This window comes from Triturus cristatus, chromosome 8 (genome assembly GCF_964204655.1).
Source record: "Triturus cristatus chromosome 8, aTriCri1.1, whole genome shotgun sequence".
Classification (NCBI taxonomy): domain Eukaryota; kingdom Metazoa; phylum Chordata; class Amphibia; order Caudata; family Salamandridae; genus Triturus; species Triturus cristatus.
Window position 1 is genome coordinate 929,444,559 of NC_140591.1, and position 20,718 is coordinate 929,465,276.

A 20,718-nucleotide genomic window follows, 5' to 3' on the forward strand; every position below is an offset into this window, starting at 1 on the left:
GGCTTTTATAGCCCAAAGCCGACTAAAAGAACCGCCCAAAACAGGCCAATGTTGCAATTTCAAGGAAGGAGAGGCGAGGACGGTGTCACGTGGACGTTAAGGCTTTGGGATGGAGGTTGCAGCAGACTGTCATGTAAATAGTTGTTTTAAAACTTGTTTTAACCTGGTTACCCTGTTGGTGTGTTCGTTATATCTTATAAGTTATTAAAATGTTATAGCTATACTACTTCGTTGGAGTGTTTGTACCTATTTGCAATTTGATGACGAGCACAAGGAGGTTACTGTGCAATCGGAAAAATGACATAGACCAATTGCGCGCGATCTAGCCCTAGTTTGGTGACGTCGATGGTGGGTGCCAGCAGGCTTCCGTTTGTGCGGGATTTTGTCATGCTTATTGGGCGGGGTGGGCAGTAGGGCAGAAGACAGGTTTAGGTAGCGAGAGTAATGGAGTCGGGCCACCTCGTGGCCGTCTCGACCGTGAGCTTGACCCCTTCCCTTGGTTTCATATGTCCCACAAAGGGCTAACTCCTAGCGTTACTTTAGTTTGTGTAAGGTCAAAAAGGATCCTACCAGTGCCTTTACTATCTTGTCAATTCCTGTTCGTTCATCCTTCGCTAGCCGATTCATTCTGGTGGACTCTTTCTTTCTCATCTCCGGGTCGTCTAACATTATAGCCGACCTTGTGTTCAGCACAGGAGGCTCGGCCGGCGCGGAGGCCGTGAGGACCGAGGCCCCTGTACTGCTTTCGATCGTGTTCGGGGGTTGTATGTGTTGCACTACTGACTGGGAGGGTGCATATGGAGGGGGCATGTAAATGATCGGGGGACCTAACAGTAATTCATCATTCGTTCGCTGCTTGGAGGACAACTCAGGGTAGAGCAAAGAAGGGGTCCTAACAGCGTACTGGCCTGAGGTTTCGGGCTCCTGTCTTAGTTTAGTTTCCCTTCTCTCCTTTATGTCTTCTTCTAACCTTCTAGCGGCAAGGTGAGCTGCCTTTCGTAATTCCTTTTCTGCTTTTACTTCTTCCCTCTTTTTCCGTTGCGTTGCTTCTTTGCGCCACATGCCCATACTGTCAAGCATAGTAGGCGTCGTCTTATTGCTACGCAGAGCTACTTCTAGCGCTTCTATCTTATGGTCGTCGAAGGATCCCATCAGTGGCCACTGACTCTCGGGGTCCTTCTTTGTATATTTATGCCATAGCTTGGTATAAGCTACGGCGACTAGTCCATATTTAGTGAACATGTCCTTATTAGGGGTGCCCTCCAGTGGAGCCGGATGGTTCACCTCTAATAAGCGGTCCGGGCAGAACCAACTACCAATCAGTGGGGAGAAGATAGGCATGACGGGTTTCAACGGGGACAAAAGTCAGCACTACCTATCTTTTCACTGCTTGCAAAGACTAGACAGAATATCTCTATTCTTCGTTATTTGTAAGCAGAGAATACCTCCAAAGAACCAATATCGAACAACTAGTGTTCGGACAATCAATCAATCAATCAATCAATGGGAGATAAAGATAGGCATGACGGGTTTCAACGGGGACAAAAGTCAGCACTACCTATCTTTTCACTGCTTGCAAAGACTAGACAGAATATCTCTATTCTTCGTTATTTGTAAGCAGAGAATACCTCCAAAGAACCAATATTGAACAACTAGTGTTCGGACAATCAATCAATCAATCAATCAATCAATGGGAGATAAAGATAGGCATGACGGGTTTCAACAGGGACAAAAGTCAGCATTACCTACCCTTCACTATTTGCAAAGACTAGACAGAATATTTCTATTCTACGTTATTTGCAAACAGAGAATATCTCAAAGAGCACTATTCTTCAAAACAATCAATGTTCGGACAATCAATCAGTGGGGAGATAAAGATAGGCACGACGGGTTTCAACGGGGACAAAAGTCTGCGTTACCTACCCTTCACTATCTGCAAAGGGAGAGAGAGAGAGTATTTCTACTCCTCCCCGTTTGTAGACAGCGAATATCTCAAAGAGAACAATCAATGAGCACAATCAATGAGCAATACTAGTATTCAAAAAGTATCGGACAATCAATCAATTATTTCGCAATTTGTCGTGTGTCACGACCTTACCCGGACCGCGTGGACAGTTTCTCGTCTTCCGCCTCCAGCGCCCGATCGTCCTCTACTCTCCGTATTTGCCGCGGCACTCCTGATGGTTCCCAGTCAGGACCATAGATCACTCGAGAGAGGTCTGCTCGGAACCAGTGAAGTTCGGATGATCGGCTGCCAGACGAGGGTCTATTGGGCAGGAGCTCTCCCGATCGTTGCAGTCGTTCACTCTGTCGTCGGGACCTCTCCCACTGGATCCACGTGTCGCTGATGGGCCCCACGTTTGGGACGCCAATTGTTAAATGGTAGCGGCAGTTTCAGTCGATAACCTTTCAAGTATTGCCCGGCGGTAATCGCCTCTCATACCACTCGATAATTTACCAATGAAAGAGGCAGGCGCCGGAGACTGGAAGGCAGGAAACAAAGTTTTATTCCGTCGGAGCAGAACACATCAGATCAGACAGCAAGGTATCGTCACGAGGTGCTCTAACCGCAGCTCTGAGACCTGGTCTCTTATACACCGGTTTATTGCTTTATTACACATAGTACATTCTTGAGATTCTCTTGATGCATGAAAGAACATCCCCTGAAGCCCCGGCTCAGATCCGATCCCACACATAGTTACAGTAGAGGTTCCCACCCTACCGGCAGTGGGAGATGGCTATCGCGCAGCAGGGAATTCCGCCAATTCCCGGGGGTGTGTGCGGCCGGCCGGGTCTCAGGGGGGGTAGGGGCTTTGATCCACTGTAATCCCTTTGATGTGGGGTGTTTCCCTTACAGTAGGGGCAATAAACTGCATCCGCAGGGCTAGGTGATGGCCTGGGACCAGTTCGGACAATGGGGCGCAGAGGAAGGGGGTTATCAAAGGTGCGGCATGACCATGTATATGATGTCGGTCGGATGTGGTTCCGTAGCAGGGTCGCGCTGAAGGAGAGGGTTTATGGCCCGTGTATGAGAGAGCGGGGGTGGCCGGCGCGCGGGGGGATGTTCGCAGTGCCAGGGGGAAGCGCTGGTGATCGAGAATGAGCGGGGAGAGAGTGGGGTGCCTAAAATGGCGGCCGTGCATTCGTTGTGCGTGGCGCTGGGGAGAGGCAAGATGGCGCAGATAATGTTCAGTTTGCACGCTAAATTTCCACATACAGGGCAACAACAATTCCGTCTTTCCCGAGAGCAGCACTTACTTCTGCTCTACTACGGAACCGTTACAAACTTCCGACTTCCTACCTCCCAGAAGCCGTGCAAACAACATAGAACTCAACGCGACTCAACATAGAGTGTTAATACATAAACCAATACTTTCCAATAATCAATAAACTATTTACAGGCAATAATCACCAAACCAAAACAATAAAAACCATCATCCTGCTACCAGAAAAACTGTTGCAGCGCGGAAACCTGGGTAACGGGGAACAGGACAAGACCCGTACCAAATATCCTCCCTTCGTCACAGACCAGATATCACATTAACGCTTTCACACATGCAGTCATTGGTGGGACCCATAACACCAACATTCACACATCACTTCACACTGGTCTGCACATATAAGAGAGATGAGTATTTCATGCGCTGACATGAGAGGAGTACTTATAACCTATAGGAAGAAAAGTTATATCACATATCTATACATTAACATCCCTACACCTACAGATCTCAATCCTTAAACATCAAGACACTCCTCCCACATGATCAATGGATCATTTAGTTGGATCAGTTATGGTGCTTTAGAACCAGCTAAAACACATTTAGGATCTTGATCTTCCCTCTTCAATAAATCACAAACGCATTTACTTGTTAATCAATATTCGTTTATCTATTTTATCGCAAAAAGGTTAAATCTACATCTAGAAAGTTTTATTAATTTTATGTTGAATCACAAAACACCATATTTACCTAATCTGCCTATCGGGCGTCCTTTAAGTCATCAAATTTGTCATCAATCAGTCAGAATTTAGAAGTTCTTCATGCGGCATGCTACAGTCCCAAAGAAAGGCAAGGACCAGGGACGTGCAAGCATCTATCAGTGCCCATGAATTTTATAAAGTTCGTAGTTCATCGGGAAAATGGGCAGCATTCGGACTATCAAAGATTCAGGAACGCAGCAGTCACCCTAGATAGTAGCGTCGCGTAACGTCACCGTCGTCTTCGTCAGCTTAAGGGAAAGAGAAAGGGTTTAGCAGCCTCTCTATTCTACCATCCTTTTTATAATAAAAATAATGTCAAGATGTAACATTTTACATAGTTTAGGCTTTCTTGATTGGTCGGTTAGGATCGTCCGGTGAGGTTTCACACAGTTCAAGAGGTTATGTAATGGTTTGTGGATTTTTCCGGTTTCTTGTAAATGTCCATTGTGTGGTACTTGGCTGTCTTCCCACCATGGCCATGTTCGGGCACAGTGTGACAAGGGTCAGGACGAGGCCACAGGAACAAACTGTCGCGCAGTCGCACTTCGCCCGAAACCTCGTGGAATGGCGGCCATCACGTCGTGTCACGTTGGCGGCCATCTTGTTTTAGGCCCAAAGGACAACTTAAGCAAAACAAACACAAAAAGTAATTAATACATAGAAATAATGAATAAAATGTTAACCCCTTACTAATCCCTCTAAGTGCTTGTAATTATCTAGCGTATAGCAACATTTAAAGCATTCATATTCACCCATTTGATGTCATCTTGAGCAACATAATGAAAACGTCACAAAAGCCACATATGTCATGCAGTATTCTATTTACTACATATACTACTGTTAGTGTGCGTACGTATTTTAGTAATAACAATTATTCAGCCATGCAAAATGCAAATCCCACGTATATTTCGTATATTAATAAGATTGATTAATACACATGCAAACTTATTTAGTAATATTATAATTAATAGATTATTCGACTAGTATATTCATGCAGAATAGGGGGGTATACAAAATTTTGTACTACCCGCTCCATCACCTTATTTCGCAAGGGATGCAGCTCCAGCTTACCACCAGATCCCTGGGCTGCTCTAAGGCTCTGAAAGGTTTGTTCTACCCCCTTCCGGTATTCTCCAGACATATTATTGCTGACAATAGCAGGAAAGAGTTTCGGAACAAGCCATGCCCACAAACAAGGTTGACAGCCAGAGCAAAAGCTATGCTTTTGGTGCCCGGCACTGTGAACTTTGCTCCGCAAGCGGTGGATGGATTCTTTTTTAAGAACTCCACGCTCTAATCGGACCGCGGAGTGCCAAAACTCCATGAACTCCGCTGGCGGAGCGGAGTTTACCACCCACCGTTACTAATGACATGTTTACACACTTTTTTATAAATCAACTAGTTAACATATGCAGTACTGTGATATGAGTATTCCTCCTTATCTATTTGGTGTCCTGCAAAGTCAGACAAGACCCACCAACTGCCAATTTTTCAAAACATCAATTTCTAAAATATAAAATTATTTTCTAATGTTGAGAAACTGTTTGTGTGAGTTGAATGTTTTGTTAGTTATGGTCTGTACTTTTCCTTAGCATATTGGCAAAAAAAAGAATTCACAGTAATAAACAACGTACAGCAGCTATTTATAAATTCCTGTTGTGCTATTGTCACCCATTGCGGGCCAGATTTACAAAGATGCCATGCAGCATAGTGCTGCACCCAAAGGTGCTGTGCGTGACAAGGAGAGTGCAGAAAAGTGCCATATCTGCAGAGATATGGCACCCTCCTCCGCTCTACCTTGTGCCGACGCACAATCAGACTGTTGAGCAAAATGCACACACATTTGGACCATAGTGCAAGGGTATCTGCATAAGTCTAGTCTAGGTTTTGTACTGGAAGGGTATCCTTCCAGTGCAAAATACCATGCTGAGGCCAAATTTAAGACTTTAACTACTTTGTATGTATGCTGTACTGTGCAACAGACATGCAAAGTCAGAAAAACAAGTAGAAATAACAGTATTTCTTCTTTTAATGCCTGCTTCAAAGTGGCATTATTGTTGGGAGCAAAACCCTGTCTACTTTTTGCTAGTAGATAGGCTTTTGCATCAAAAAGAATTGGTGGTAGCACGGGAATTCCCATGCACCACCCATGTTATGTTCCTCTGATGCATAGTAATGCAAAGCACCACTTTGCACTGCTTTGCTTTACTTTTGGAAACATCCCAGCGTAGAAAGATGTTTTGCACTGGAAAGTAAATTCAACAAAAAAAACTTTTGCATTGATTTGAGTCATTTTTGTGATGCAAACTTAGTGCAAAAGGTTTGTAAATCTTGCCCTAGGTTCATTGTTTCCCCAACTATCTTGAAGAAATAAAATTCAGACAGGTTTGTGGGTGGTAACAGATTTATGTGAAACCCCAAATAAAATGTCTTATCTTTGTTGGAAATCGGCCATGGTAGTGAGAGAGACTGACCAACCTCATTATTGACAAACCTCATCATTAAAACCTATATATCAAATTTAAAAGTAATCACACTTGGTGGGGCAATATAACAACCTGGAACCCTCTCCTCCTAAGTCAGTTCTGCACAGTGTTTGTCTCTTACAAAGGATAATGTATATACATTGACGAAATCTTCTATTGCCATCACTTCATCCATCATCGATAGGAAATGGAAATGGTTTGCCATACACCCTTGGACAATGAAACCACAAATTAAGCTTTGAGGTGTTAACATTTTAATTCAGATATAACCCAATTTTTGCTATTTCAATTTTCTGTTCGATGAGGCAAGCAAAGGATTACATTTTACTGTGCACATTTAACTCTGGGGACAAGATTTACTAAGCTTTGCATTGTCCTTGTGTCACAAAGGGCAATGCAAAGCAACACAATGGAATAAGTAAGGTGTGCAAATCAACATATGGGATGATTTGCGACCCCTTGCTTGACTTTGTAAAGAAATGTAACACAGCATAGATGCTTCTGCTGCTTTGCATTGCATTTCAATGTGGTAGACATTCCATGGATGGAGCATTGACGTTTCCATGCATCCACCCATAGAATATGGCGCAGTTCCAGATTTACTAAAATCATTCAATCTGGTATTGCACCAAAATGGTGCATCACCCCAACCATGGCATACCGAGGAGAAATATTTTTATTTCTCCTTGTTACTTTCTCTTTCTATACATGATGGATTTTTGGTCAGTGCCTACTGAATTAGATATGAAAATTGGATAGATGAGTATAACATCTTTAGCCTCTTTCAAGCAGGCTTCTGCACTAGGGTATCAACTATCGACCAGGCCTTTTGATTTATGCTAGTACACTGGAGAACTGTAGTGATCCATAGCGGCAGTTTGTACGTCACGTTTGTCAACCTGAAATCGGCTTTTGATTTGTTTTTAAGATCAAAATTGTGGAGTATTTTGGCTGACCTGGGTACGTCCCCCATGATTTTATCTAATTTAATCCATTTGCATGAAGGTAACTATGCACGCATAAGATGGGAAGGGGATCAGGCTCACTTGACAGAAGAGCACCAGTCTGCAAAGGTGTTTGTCAGGGTTGTGTGCTGGCACCCACCCTATTTTCACTTTTAATTAATAATATTGCTTCCAATTTGCTACAACTGGAAGCTAATGCTCTATCTTTGGCAGGCTTTAAAACTGCAATCATCTAATTTGCTGATGACACCATGTTGATTTCCAAGACCCCATCAGGCCTCCAGAAACTTTGTGATCATTTTAGCAAATTCTGTGAGGATCGGGCCTGGAAATTAACACTTCAGAGACCATTCCTTTGTTTACCTGGGAATTACCATTGTAGAGGGTATGTCATGGCAACCACATATTAGCAAGACTGCCACCAAGTTAAAAAAGATCTCTGGTGCAATACTTAAGGAGTTTTCAACATCTTACTCTAAACCAATTTCTTCTGCACTCAAAATCTACCAAGCCAAGGGTTTGTACAGGGCTGAGCTGTAGGGGTTCTCTAAAAACGATGACATTGTAAAATCTGATAACAAGTTCATTAGGACCCTGATTTCCCTCCCAACCAGCACTGGGCTACACCCACTGTTTTGTGATCTAGGAGTTATTAGGGTCACGTATAAAATTTGCCTGTGGCATTTATTGTACTTGAGCCGCCTGTGGACCACCCCTGAGCTTGCTCAATATGCCGACAATTTAAAGGATGTTATGAAGGGTGACCAATTTAATTCCGTTCCATGGCTCTCAAACATAAAGTCAGCCCTGTATTCATTAGGACTCCTTGATTTGTGGCTAACGAGGAAAAATATTTGTATTTCTCCTCATTACTTCCTCTTTCTATACATAATGCATTCTGCATCACACACAGAAATGTCCTCTTAAGATTGTTTTGTGCAAAGCACAAAAAGAATCCTGCCCATGATACAGGCACGTTGCAAGGATACTTGTCTTGCCATTAGGGAGCCTCAAGTGTGCCAGCGCAGGGGGAGAGCTGATAAACGTCAAATCTTAGTAGATATGGTGCTCTTCAGCTCTCTCCTGTTTATACAAAGCAACACAGCAACCTTTCTTACTGCCCAGCAATGCATGAACCTTTAACACATATGCACTCAAGCTTTCAATCTCCCATGTGATAATGCACTGCCCTTTATTCTTGTAGATTTGTAGAAAGTTATTTATACCCGTTTTTACAGAGTATTTACTCACACAAGCCAAGCAGCCATTGACCTTTCAGCAAAATATGTTCATTTTAGACAATGAAATCTGGTTAGCCCGTTTTGTGTCGCTGTTAAACAATATTTGATTTAACTGATGATGATTTTATTTTGAAGTTTTATAGACAAATTGTCTTTAAAAAGGATTTGTTCCCGACTAATGGGCGAATGGGGTTAATATTTTAGAGCCAAAGAGCAGATTAATTTAGTTTATTGAGGTAGATGCATGTGACTGTAGGATGAGAAGAGGCTTCCAGAACGGTTGTGATGACTGTGTAGTTGTGTCGGTATGAATACTTGTTCAGATAATCTCAAGCAGGGCCGGACTGGCCGTAGGGGGAACCGGGCGTTTCCCCGGTGGGTCGCGAGGGTAGAAAGAGGACTACCTCTGTAGAATGTAGGGCAGATTTTATTGCAATACATTATGGTAGACCTTTACAAGTGACTTTATGTAGGCAATCCAACCAGACCAGCTTTGGTAACAGGGAAAAAGTAACCGAACCGTCATTGACAGAAAGCAAGCTTCTTTGGATATCCTCATTGATATGAAGGATATTGTAAAATGTTAATTATCTTTAAGATTTAGACATTTACTTTCTAATAGTATTGTTTGGGTTGTTTTCTTATAGCATCTCGGGGACCGGTGGGCCACCATTTGCAGATGGACTGAAGAGCGATGGGTACTTCTGCAAGACATCCTTCTCAAGTGGCAGCATTTTACCGACGAGCAGGTACGTGACAGCTTTTGGAGCTTTTCTGTCTTATGATGAAATATTGAGTGGTAAATAACGTTCGTTATTGTTTTTAACCAAAGGCTGAATTATCTTTCTCTATTTTAGTGTATGTTTGATTCGTGGCTTACAGAGAAAGAAGTGGAAGTTGGCAGTATCGGTACCGCTAGCTTTAAAGATCAAAATGAAATGCTGAGCAGTCGAAGAAAGCTGGTAGTATGTACATTTTATTTCTCATTTACTTACACATGGTTACTTGATGTTTCAAATATGTAATAAATATTCTATAGATAAAATTCTGTTACATTTGACAACTTTACAGAATGTTTGCTTGCTGATTATTGTGTCTCAACATTCACTATTCTTTCAGCACCACAGGTACAATTTGACACTTTGGCCTGGAGTGTGTGTAAGAACATGTTTCACGAGCGGGATGCACAGTCACTGATTTTTTTTTTTACCGTAATAATTGGGCCACATATAGTCCTCGCCTTCTAATCACCTGTGACCGCTGATTAGTTATTGCTTTTTTCAGCATAATACAAGGTTCGATATAGGTGTCTGTGGTGTGGCAGAGATGGTGCTCGCAAATTTAACTCACCTTTTTGATCTTCAGTACATTTTCTCACTGTATGCGTGGTTTTTAGTCCTCGTCTTACCTTCAGAGATCTATTTCAGAAAAAGACCTTCTAACAAAACCCTCTAAATAGGCTGGCTCTCTGTCACTGACATAAGCCATCTCGAAAAGGCTTTAACATCCCCTCATATATCCTTTTCAGAGGACAGGGATAATCAAAGGACTTTCGTAAAATCTTTCTTTTCTTCACTCTTTAAAAAAAAACTTCTTTTCTTCACTCTCATAACTATCTCTCTAAAACATCCTGCTTATTTCACTTGTGCTGTTTAGTTATATAATAAATAATTGCAGGCAATGGAGCTTGGTTCGAGTCTACATTTTTGTAAATATCTCTTTTTGCCAACAACATAGGATCAAAAAATCCTTGCCCCTTCTGTGGCATCTTGCTTTTCGTGCCAAATACACACAAAATGGCATTTATCTCTCTTTCTTGTCAAAGTATTAAGGAGGCTAAACTATGCCTATAGTGCCAATAATACGTCAAAGCCAGACAGTAAAGGAGCATATATAAGTCAACCACAGTTGTTTATTCATACTTGGGTAATTGTAAAGTGTGCCAATGAACAATATTCATGGAAAGAAGAGATGTCTTCAAGTTAGTTCTAAATTAAGATTTATTCTGGCACTGCAGCTAAACACTGGAGTACGTCTGTCTTCAATGAAGCATAACAGTTGAATGGTTAGTTCAACTATTAGATGCTTCAACGAAGGAAAATACCACAAGCGATGTACCTTCAAACATAAACATGTTTGGAGGAGCGCGTGCCGGTGGAGAAGAACACCAAGAAGAAAGATACAGAAAGCAGAATGTTAACATTGAAATAAACAAAGAGGAAATACTTTCATTACAATGAAAGGAGCCCTCTACATCTCCCTTTTTATAAAACAAGGATAAAACCTGTGAAAATAAAAACTTTAAATTAAGACATATAAAAATCCTTAAACCTTGAAGGAATTAAACAATTGCGAAATGATCTATGTGAGCTTGAAACAGAAGGTGAAGAAGTAGTGGAGGTTGCTTGGTTCGTTGAGGTAACATCAGCAAGGTTGTTAACAAACATATCTATTATCCCTTGAAACTGAAGGAGTGGAAAATGTGGAGGTGGTTTGATCCATTGAAGTGTGATGAATAGAGCTGGTGGAGGTATCAGAAAAAGTACCTATTGGAAAATGTGAGCAACCATAATTGTTCACAAGGCAGTGTTTAGAGGTGAGAATTTTGTTAGCTTTTTCAGGTAATACCTTGACCAAAACTCTCTGATTCCACCACCCCTTTTTATTGAGAAAAAGCGAACCGTTGGAGGTTTTAAGAACCTGCGTGGGCAAAGAAAATTTAGAGACACCCTTCGCAACTCTTTTGGGGTTTTTAATTAAAACCCAATCTCCAATTTGAAAATCAATTGAAGAAGAGAAAATGGATCAGCATGTTTCTTCTGTACATTTTGTTGAGAACATTTTTCTTTAAAATAAGTTTGTCCTGACAAGATAAACAAGAGTTTAATCCAAGTGGGGCAAACTTTTCCACTGGGTACCCTTTTTTTGAGTAATCTGAAAGGTGAGATACCCGTAGTGGTATGTGGGGTAACAAGGTACAACCATATTTCTTTCTAGGAAAAGGTTCAACAGAAATATTGCATGCAAGGGCTGACTGTACCCCTTCCTTAATAAATCTGTTCATCCTTTCAATGAGGCCATTTGAAGAAGGTGAGTATAGAGCAACCTTGCGATGTTTGATATCATGTGCAGTTAAACAATCTTGCATCAGGGAAGAACAAAAGTGTGGAGCATTATCAGTAACAATTTCTCTAGGTAACCCTTCATATTTGAAAACTCTGGAAAGAAAATTAATAACTGAAAGGGTATTGGGGGTGTCACAGAAATCAAAATCTACCCATTTAGAGAGGTTATCAATGAGAGCAATAATGTATCTTTTATCTTGTGGTAACAACTCAAAGGGACCAGCAAAGTCAATGGCGAGTTTGACCCAAGCCTCTTCAGGTACAGGTTCAGTATGTAATGGAAGTTTGGTGGTCTTCCAGTGTTTGTTAGAAAGTAGAAGGGTATTACAATTATTAATCCATTGTGTCACATCTCTATCTTACGCAGGCCACCAAAAATGTTCCTTTAATTTTCTAGAAGTGGCACCTACGCCTAAATGTCCCTCATGTGCACTTTGAAAAGGTTTAATGCAAAGGGATGTCGGGGGAAATATTGATCACCTCTTAAAATGACATAGTTGACAATGGAAAGGTCATCAGAAACTTGGGTATACGACTTTAGAGGGGCGGGAAGAGAACGTACTTTGGGCCATCCTGAACTTATCATGTTCTTGACAGCTTGTAGGGTGGAGTCATCTTTGTATGCCTGAAACCACTCAGATTGCGAAAGAGTGAGAGACGTAAACAAAGAATCTTCAATAGAAGCAACTACACATTCAATATCATCAAATTTAGTCAAAGAAATTGTCTTCCAATGGTAATCTAGAAAGGCAATCTGCCCTAACATTGCATCCACCAGAAATATGTTGTATATCAAAATTATATTCATGTAGTCTGGATAAAATATGAACCAGTCTTGCAGATGCTTTGCCAGTGACATTTCCATTGAGTAAAAGAAGGAGGGGTTTGTGGTCAGTAAAACGATTAAAATGAGAACCCCAGATAAAACGTTTACCTTTTTCAACGGCCCAAGAGCAAGCGAGAGCTTCTCTTTCTATTGTGCTGTAGTTATTTTCTGCAGTAGAAAGAGCTCTGGACGCAAAACCTATGGTGTGTTCTTTGGAACCAAACCACTGGCAAAGTACCGCGCCTACACCATGTTGACTGGCATCAACAGAAATGTGACATTTAACACCTGGTGTAAAAGAAGATAATGCAGGAGCTTCAGGGTATGACCTTTTTGATGAGGTTGAAAGCATAATTGATTTCGGGAGACCAAACAAATTTGACATTTTTCTTTAAGAGAACACGTAAAGGTTGTACAATTTGAGAGTAACCTTGAATAAACCTCGAATAATATTCGGTCATTCCTAAAAATGATTTCAAGGTATCTTTGTCTGCGGGAATGGCAACATTAGAAATGGTTTGGGTTAATGAACATTTAGGTTTGATGCCAGAAGAAGAAATTGAGTGACCTAAATAGTCAACCTCTGTTTTAAAAAATGTACATTTATCTCTGCCTAGAGTGATGCCAACATCTTTAAAATGGGAAAGAACTTCTTTAAGGGTGTGAATGTGTTCACTCTTGTTTCTTGAGAAAATCAAAACGTCATCTTGTTATGCTTGAACAGACTTAATGTCTTTTAACAAATAATCCATACATTTTTTTAAAACACTGGCCGCAGAGGCCAGGCCAAATGGTAATCTTAAATATTTAAACGCTCCAAAAGGAGTGATGAAAGTGGTTAAGTCAGTAGATTGGGATGACAGTGGGATTTGATGATAGGCACTACGGAGGTCAAGTAGGGTGAAATATGTGGAACCACTTATGCCTGTTAAAGATCTTGTATTTTAGGAATAGGATGACAATCAACAATTATGTTTTGGTTAAGTGAGCGAAGATCAGCACACAAACGGATACTGGAATCCTTTTTTCTCACAATCACGATCGGACTGACCCATTGTGAAGATTCAGTATGTTCAATTATTCCTTCAGAATTCATCTTATCAAGTAATTTTCTAAGATCCTCCCTCACGCTTAATGGAATGGATCTAAGCTTGTGTGTAACCGGTATTGCGCCAGGCTTGAGTTTAATAAAATCTTCAAATTTTTAGATTTTTCCTATGCAAGTACTAAAAACTTCAGGAAGTTCTGAGATTATTTCATTAATGACTGGTTCAAAATCTTCTGAGACTAAGGAAATCGAAACCTCATTAATTTGAACGGGGTTCTCTGACCCAGGAAACAGTTTCAAACCCATCTTGGCAAGATCTTGCCAACCAATGATGTTTTTTCCCTTTATAGCAACATCATATTTTGGTATTAATGCATTTGTTAAGACAAGTTAGATTTAAAAAGAAGAAACCCAACAGATCTATGTCCTTGTCTCCGTAGGCTTTAGGAATAATGTCTAGACATTGTAAAGCAGCAGAGGAAGACCAATGATTTTCAAACAAAACATCAGAAATGATGGTTACAAGTGCGCTTGAATCTGCCATCATATTGAGGCCCTTATTACCAATCAAAACTTTACACATTGGATCTTTACTACGTTCAGAGTTGGATAAAACATCATTAGAATCAACAGATAAAACAATCTTATGAGGAAGGTTTTGAGAGATTAAGTCTACAACTCAGTAACCAGTCACCGAGAGAAGAGTTTGCTCCTACAAACAGCGTGAAAATGTCCTATTTTGTGACAATTAATGCATTTTTTACCAAGAGCAAAACACATGGGACGATTACCAAAGTGAGACTTGGAACCACATCTATAACAGACGGAGTTTGTTCTTTTGGGAAAAGGCTTAGTAAATTTGTTCTTAACAGCAATAGCATTGACTGTGGTATCATTTTGAATTAAATTAACAGGTGAGACATTTTCATTTGGAATACATTTAGACGAGATGATGGCTCTCTCAATACTCTTGGCCATGTCGATAACTTCAGATAACGTGGGATCTTTGCAACTGAGAATACGTTCTTATATTTGTTTATGAAAACAACTGAAAACAAATTGGTCTCTGATCTACATGTCAAGAGAAGCACCAAGATTGAAGTCAGCAGCTGAATTCCTTAGAACTGAAATATATTCTTCAAATGTTTCATTGTAATCCTGCTTTTGCTTCATAAAGTTAAATCTTTACAACATTACATTAGGTTGTTCTAAAAACTTCTTATTAAGTCTCTGAATGGCGTCTGTGTAGACATTCCAACCTTCACCATCTCTAGAAGGTGGAATTACAGTTGAAAGATTATCAAATGCTTGACGACTAGCACTGCCCAAATGAGTATACAAAATAACTAATTTGCATTTAGGTGAATATTCTTCTGCGTCTATGGCAATTAAATAGCTTTCAAAACTACGAAACCATATTTTCCACGACTCTTTCGGTTTGCCAGAGAGGGGAAGAAAATGATTTAAGTGAATAATTTGTTGATTTGTCGCCATATTTAAAATTGTTAATAAAGTTATTAAATTATGTGCAAAGATGAGAATGTAATTATAATTGTTGACAGTTTGAATATGTGCCACCACATAAAGCAAAATCAGTCAATATTGGGATTAAAATAAATGTAAAAAGATAATTCCAACAAGTACCTCTTTTTAAAAAAAAAAATATTTGATGAAGTCCGAGCTGGAAAATTGGAGCAGTAGCGGTGTCAATGCTGTGAAACTGGTTTTCAGAAATGTGGAAAGTGTTGATGGAATTGGAAAAACAGTGTTGAGGAAACTGATCGAGAGATGGAAGAAATGAATTGAAGATGGCTGCCGAGACGTTGCAATGTGATGATGTAATCCAAGAAGCTGGAAAGAGACTCTCCTGAATGAGACTGAAACGGGCCAATTCCAGTGAATATATCCAAAATGGTTGCTTACGTAACATGATATGTCATCACGTTCGGGGATAGATGCTTACGTTGCATGATGTGCCATCACGTTCTGTGGTGAGCGAGGAGTGCCGTGCTCACAGAAAATAACCAAACAGTTCAAAATTTGGTAAAAAGTGAAATAAAAGTCGGATCCGGATGGGAAAAAAAGGACGAGGTGTGACAGCAGTAAACAGCTGTTAAATTCCAACTCCTGTAGAGAGAGAGAAATCTCTGTCGTCAATGGAAGGTCCTGGAAGTTGCCGCAAGCAAAGACTCTGTACAAAAAATGGTGAAAAAGCTGCTCCAGTCGTCGCCAGTTGTAAAGTGTGCCAATGAACAATATTCATGGAAAGAAGAGGCGTCCTCAAGTAAGTTCCAAATTAAGATTTATTCTGGCGCTGCAGCTTAACACGGGAGTACGTCTGTCTTCAATGAAGCATAACAGTTGAATGGTTAGTTCAACTGTTAGGTGCTTCAACGAAGGACAGTACCATGAGCGATGCACCTTCACACATAAACATGTTTGGAGGTGGGCGTGCTGGTGGAGAAGAACACCAAGAAGAAAGATACAGAATGCAGATTGTTACCATTAAAATAAACAATGAGGAAAGATTTTCATTACAATGAAAGGAGCCCTTTACAGTAATGGAATCGACAAACTTTGACCACATTTCAAAATCTTTTTCAGTGACCAATATCTCGTTTGAAGAGTGAATAAATGATTTCTTCTGAGTGCAGCATTTTAAACTATGGAATATCAAAACGTACAGTCTGCGCTGTCTTAAACAAGAACAACGTCGCCACTTAGCACTCTAAATTCCATCCAATAATTCATATTTATTCATATCATCATGATTTTCAAATGAAAATGTATTTGTTTACTTGATCCGTTATTCATAATTAGGGCTCCCGGTTTTATGGTATTTATTTGTAACATTTCTGTCTGTATTTATCCATATTTATTTTTGGGACACTTTATCTGTATTTATCCATATTTATTTTGTGTTTTGCGTATTAATGAAGTTGTAGAACTGTAAATTTCCATATTTATTTAACTGATAGATGCGCACTCAACTTTGGGGTCTGTCGTGTTTTAGCTATTTAAGCTGCCAAATATTACATAACATCCACTGGTAAATATGCGCATTATACCACAAATGTATTATAACGCATGCAGTTATTTAAAGAAATTTCATATTGTGTTTTTAATTTTCCGCAGTGTTTATCTGCTCAGCCGTTGGGCTATAATTCATAAAAGACAGCATGAAGAGTCACTTAAAAGAAGCACAATTTTCTGTATTTATCAATTTTTAAAAATCTGTAAAAACAGGGAACCTTATTCATAATTCATGTTCATCGTGTTAGGCAATCACAAGTAAGAGCGTAAATTTGACTTTCCTTTTGTTAAACAGATCCTAATGCATTTCAGGACAAGCCCTTCATAGGGGGAAGGTATCCTAAAATGTAATCAGAATACTCTTAACTAATGATACACGAAAGGCAGTTTACATGACTATTGCAAGTTTAGTGGGAATCACTTAAACCCCATAAGAAACCAAAGTGTCACATATTAATTAAAAAAAGAAAAAGTTGAAGGAAAATTTTCCCAGATCCTAAAGTGACTCATTTAGACACAAAGTCAGAAATTGAAAGATTGGAAAAAATTCATAATGAAAAACACTATACAAATATGGAAAGCAATTGTAAAGGCTCCAATGTGAGATAAAGTGAGAAAAATAAATAGGAATGAAACTTTAAAAACACATTTGATGCAGGAACAAGCTTGGATAGCTATAGTCATGTGAACACCAGTGCCACAATGAGGATGGAAAAATGAGGCAGGCAATGATCAGATAAGTCCTGTTTAGTCATTTCTCTCCAGGTATGTACACTGTAGCATGCAAGTAGAATGGCTGTTCGAACGGGTGTGTGGATAAAAAGTGAACATAATGAAACGTGGTTCGTGAAAGGGCAAACAACGTGCACTGTTAAAATAAGAATCATACAGTTCGTCAACAGACCGAAATTTTAGCCAGCGTGTACTTACGCAGTAACTCAAGTGAAATAACCATTCGAACAAGTGTAGAAATAGAAGAAAGACGTGATTTAAAAAAGACAAAGTACGTAGTATGTGAACTGGCAAACAAATTGAATTATAATTCCACCATCTTGAAACAAAGTGAGAAAGTACACAAGATATCGGGTTAAGTCGTGAGACCACATTCACTTAATGTTACGAACTAAACAAAAGTGGTTGAATCATACAGTTAATGATCGCACAGGTTTTTTAAGCACATTAAAGGAAACTAAAGTCCAGATAACAGATAATGAATGGTTCATAAGAAAGAACAGTAGTGATCAAATCAAACCAGATGAGATAAACTAAGAAAACAAAATTCAAAATGCATGGTAAAAATAAAATGCATATAGCGAATGTGTAAGAGTTCAGTTCATCCAATAGGACTGGCTAATAGAAAAAGCAATCTCCAAAAAAATGTGAAACAGCTAACACATTACAGATTACAACTTAAATCCAACCGTTCATTTAGACCTTTAGGATTACATGAGTCCAATTTATTGATCCAAAAGAATTCTCATTAGAGTAGTCATTTCTTATTGTCTCTCCCTTCTTGGAGAGTTTCTAAGATAAGAAATCTTAATTGGCTGGCATTGTGTTTGTACTTGGTGAAATGTACAGCAACCAGTGATTGGTCATTGTGATTAAGAATATTACTTTTATTTTCAGTGAGTCGAGTTTACATCTTGCGCTCAGTTTTGCCTACGCACACGAGACCACATGGACATTTTAGCATGTAAACAACATTTTTAGAATCACAAGTGGCTGTAGTGTAAAGCTTAATAGAAGTTCCTTGCGTAGGGTGCATGATTTTGCAAACTATGCAATATACCATGCTCATATATATTTGCCATATGGCTTTACTGTCCAATGTTGACAAGCATTCGACCCATGGCTGATCCGCTGGAGCATGTGGGAGCATGCTGTCTTCTGCTGCTTCACATAATCCTCAATAATCCTCAATGCTATCTTGCACCCTGATTATCTTTCAATTAATTTCCCATATCGCTGGAACTCATCCCTTCTACAAGCTATCTTGCCAATATCTAAGATGAGAAATGGAAATATTTAAACCTGAAAGAGGCTCCCTATGTTTAGCAAACACAGTCCGATAACCTTATTTTGTTAATATTTAGATGATCACCCCAGTGGCTGATTCCGGGTTCACAGAGTGAAAGACTCAGGCCTTCCTTTTTTTTTTTTTTTTCTTTTTTTTATAATATTTTATTGAAAATCAGCATTGATAATTACATACTTACATTCATAGAATTTTACTCTATACATATTCAATACATAAAAAAAACCTCATCAAATCCAATTAATTATTGGGGCCCATAATGCTAACCCAAATTTCTTTTTTCTTCTACCTTTAAGTTTATACAAAGCAATTTCCAAATTATACAGAGCTAGCAGTTTAGCCTTCCAAATAGAAAAAGACGGTGAATCCGGACTCAGCCATTGAGATGTGATACATAAACAAAAAACGGCCATACATAAAAGCAAAAATCCCTTTTCAGGAGTTGAACGCTTTCTGATATTTATGCCAAACTCATATCCAAATAACACTAATTGAGGTGTAATATCGACATGTACTCCAAGAGCTAAATTCAAGAAACATTTTACCTCATTCAACAAAGGGACTAGTACAGAACATTCAAAAAACATATGCACCGAATCAGCTGCCCTCAGAGCACATCTTGGACAAACATCCCCCCGATTCGTCTCCCACTTAGCTATCTTCGCTGGGGAGTAGTATAAGTCAAAGATAGCCATATAACATTGGCTTTTAAGGACAGCCTCCACCAGACTGAATACTAACTGTAAGTCAACACCTACTATCCCCAGCCTTCTATCCCAGCGTTGCTCAAAATGTACAAGATCGTCCTGCTGGGTTGCCATTATAAGTTTAGAAAGTTGAGAGATCTTACATCTCCCCTTTATAGATTCTAATATCAAGTTCTTTTCCATACTAATAAACCCTCTTAGATTAAGTTTATCTAAAAAACTTCGGATTTGGAGATATTTAAAGAAGTCCGAGCGTTGCAGCCCAAACTTCTCTTTAAGTTCAGAAAATGACATAATTTGGTTATTTAAAAAGAGGTCCCCAATAGTCCTAATCCCCTGAGTATTCCACCTCAAAATAGTTGAATCACGGAAGATTAAAGGAAGCTTCCCTGTTATTCCTAAAGGCATATAGCGATTATATCCCTTTAAAATAAACTGTTTGCGAACATTACGCCAGAATACTACTGCAGCCCAAAGTGTCTTAAAGCGAGTTCTTTTGTAATAACTTGGTTAAAAAAACTTAGAAAATAAATACCTAGCTTCAGGCCCCATAGTTAACTCATATATAGAAGGAAAAACAGCTGGGTCTTTATACGTCTGAGTACCAAAAAACAATATCCCCGTATGCTGAAGCATTGAGGCCCAGTAATATTAACGAAATTGGGGGATATCCAACCCCCCCTTTGCTTTTGATAAACTGAGCCATTTATAAGCTCTCCTTGTCCTCTTATAACCCCATATGAAACGGGAGCACATTCTTTCTATCCTTATAAAAATTAAGTTGGGTAACAGAAGTGGGATTGTACGAAATAAATAAAGAAATTTAGGAAAAACCACCATTTTAATTACGTTGCACCTGCCATATAACGACAGGTGCAGATAATCCAAATTTTCTAACATTTTGCTGGTTGAGACTAATATTGGATCAAAGTTTAAATTAACAATAGTTTGTACCTTTGAGGCAATTCTAATGCCCAAATAAACAGCCTCTGTCACTATATTTACACCTGTCAAAACCTCTGTACCCGTAAAAAGGACTTGTGTCTTTTGCAAATTCAGTGTATAGCCTGAAACCGCACCGAATTCCGACGTCAGAATTTCGATGCGTCTCATAGTTTTGACCACATCTCCTGTAACAACAGCCACATCATCTGCGTAAGCTAATACTTTAACGGTTTCCTGCATAGGTTTGACTGGCATAATCTCTGAATCTTGCTCAATTTTGGTCAACAGAGGCTCGATGTAGAGAGCAAAAAGAAGAGGAGAACAG

The 20,718-nt window shown here is 39.6% G+C and overlaps 1 protein-coding gene across 14 annotated transcripts in view; it reads left to right on the plus strand.

The window, feature by feature from the left end:
• Positions 1–20,718, plus strand: part of DMD (dystrophin) — a 7,596,173-nt gene that overhangs the window by 2,184,620 nt on the left and 5,390,835 nt on the right. For all 14 annotated transcript variants that reach the window (XM_085622447.1, XM_085622454.1, XM_085622449.1 and 11 more), the window contains 2 exons: positions 9,319–9,420; positions 9,529–9,636. In XM_085622447.1, coding sequence (XP_085478573.1) covers positions 9,319–9,420; positions 9,529–9,636 — 210 coding nt within the window. The remainder of the gene's footprint in view (positions 1–9,318; positions 9,421–9,528; positions 9,637–20,718) is intronic.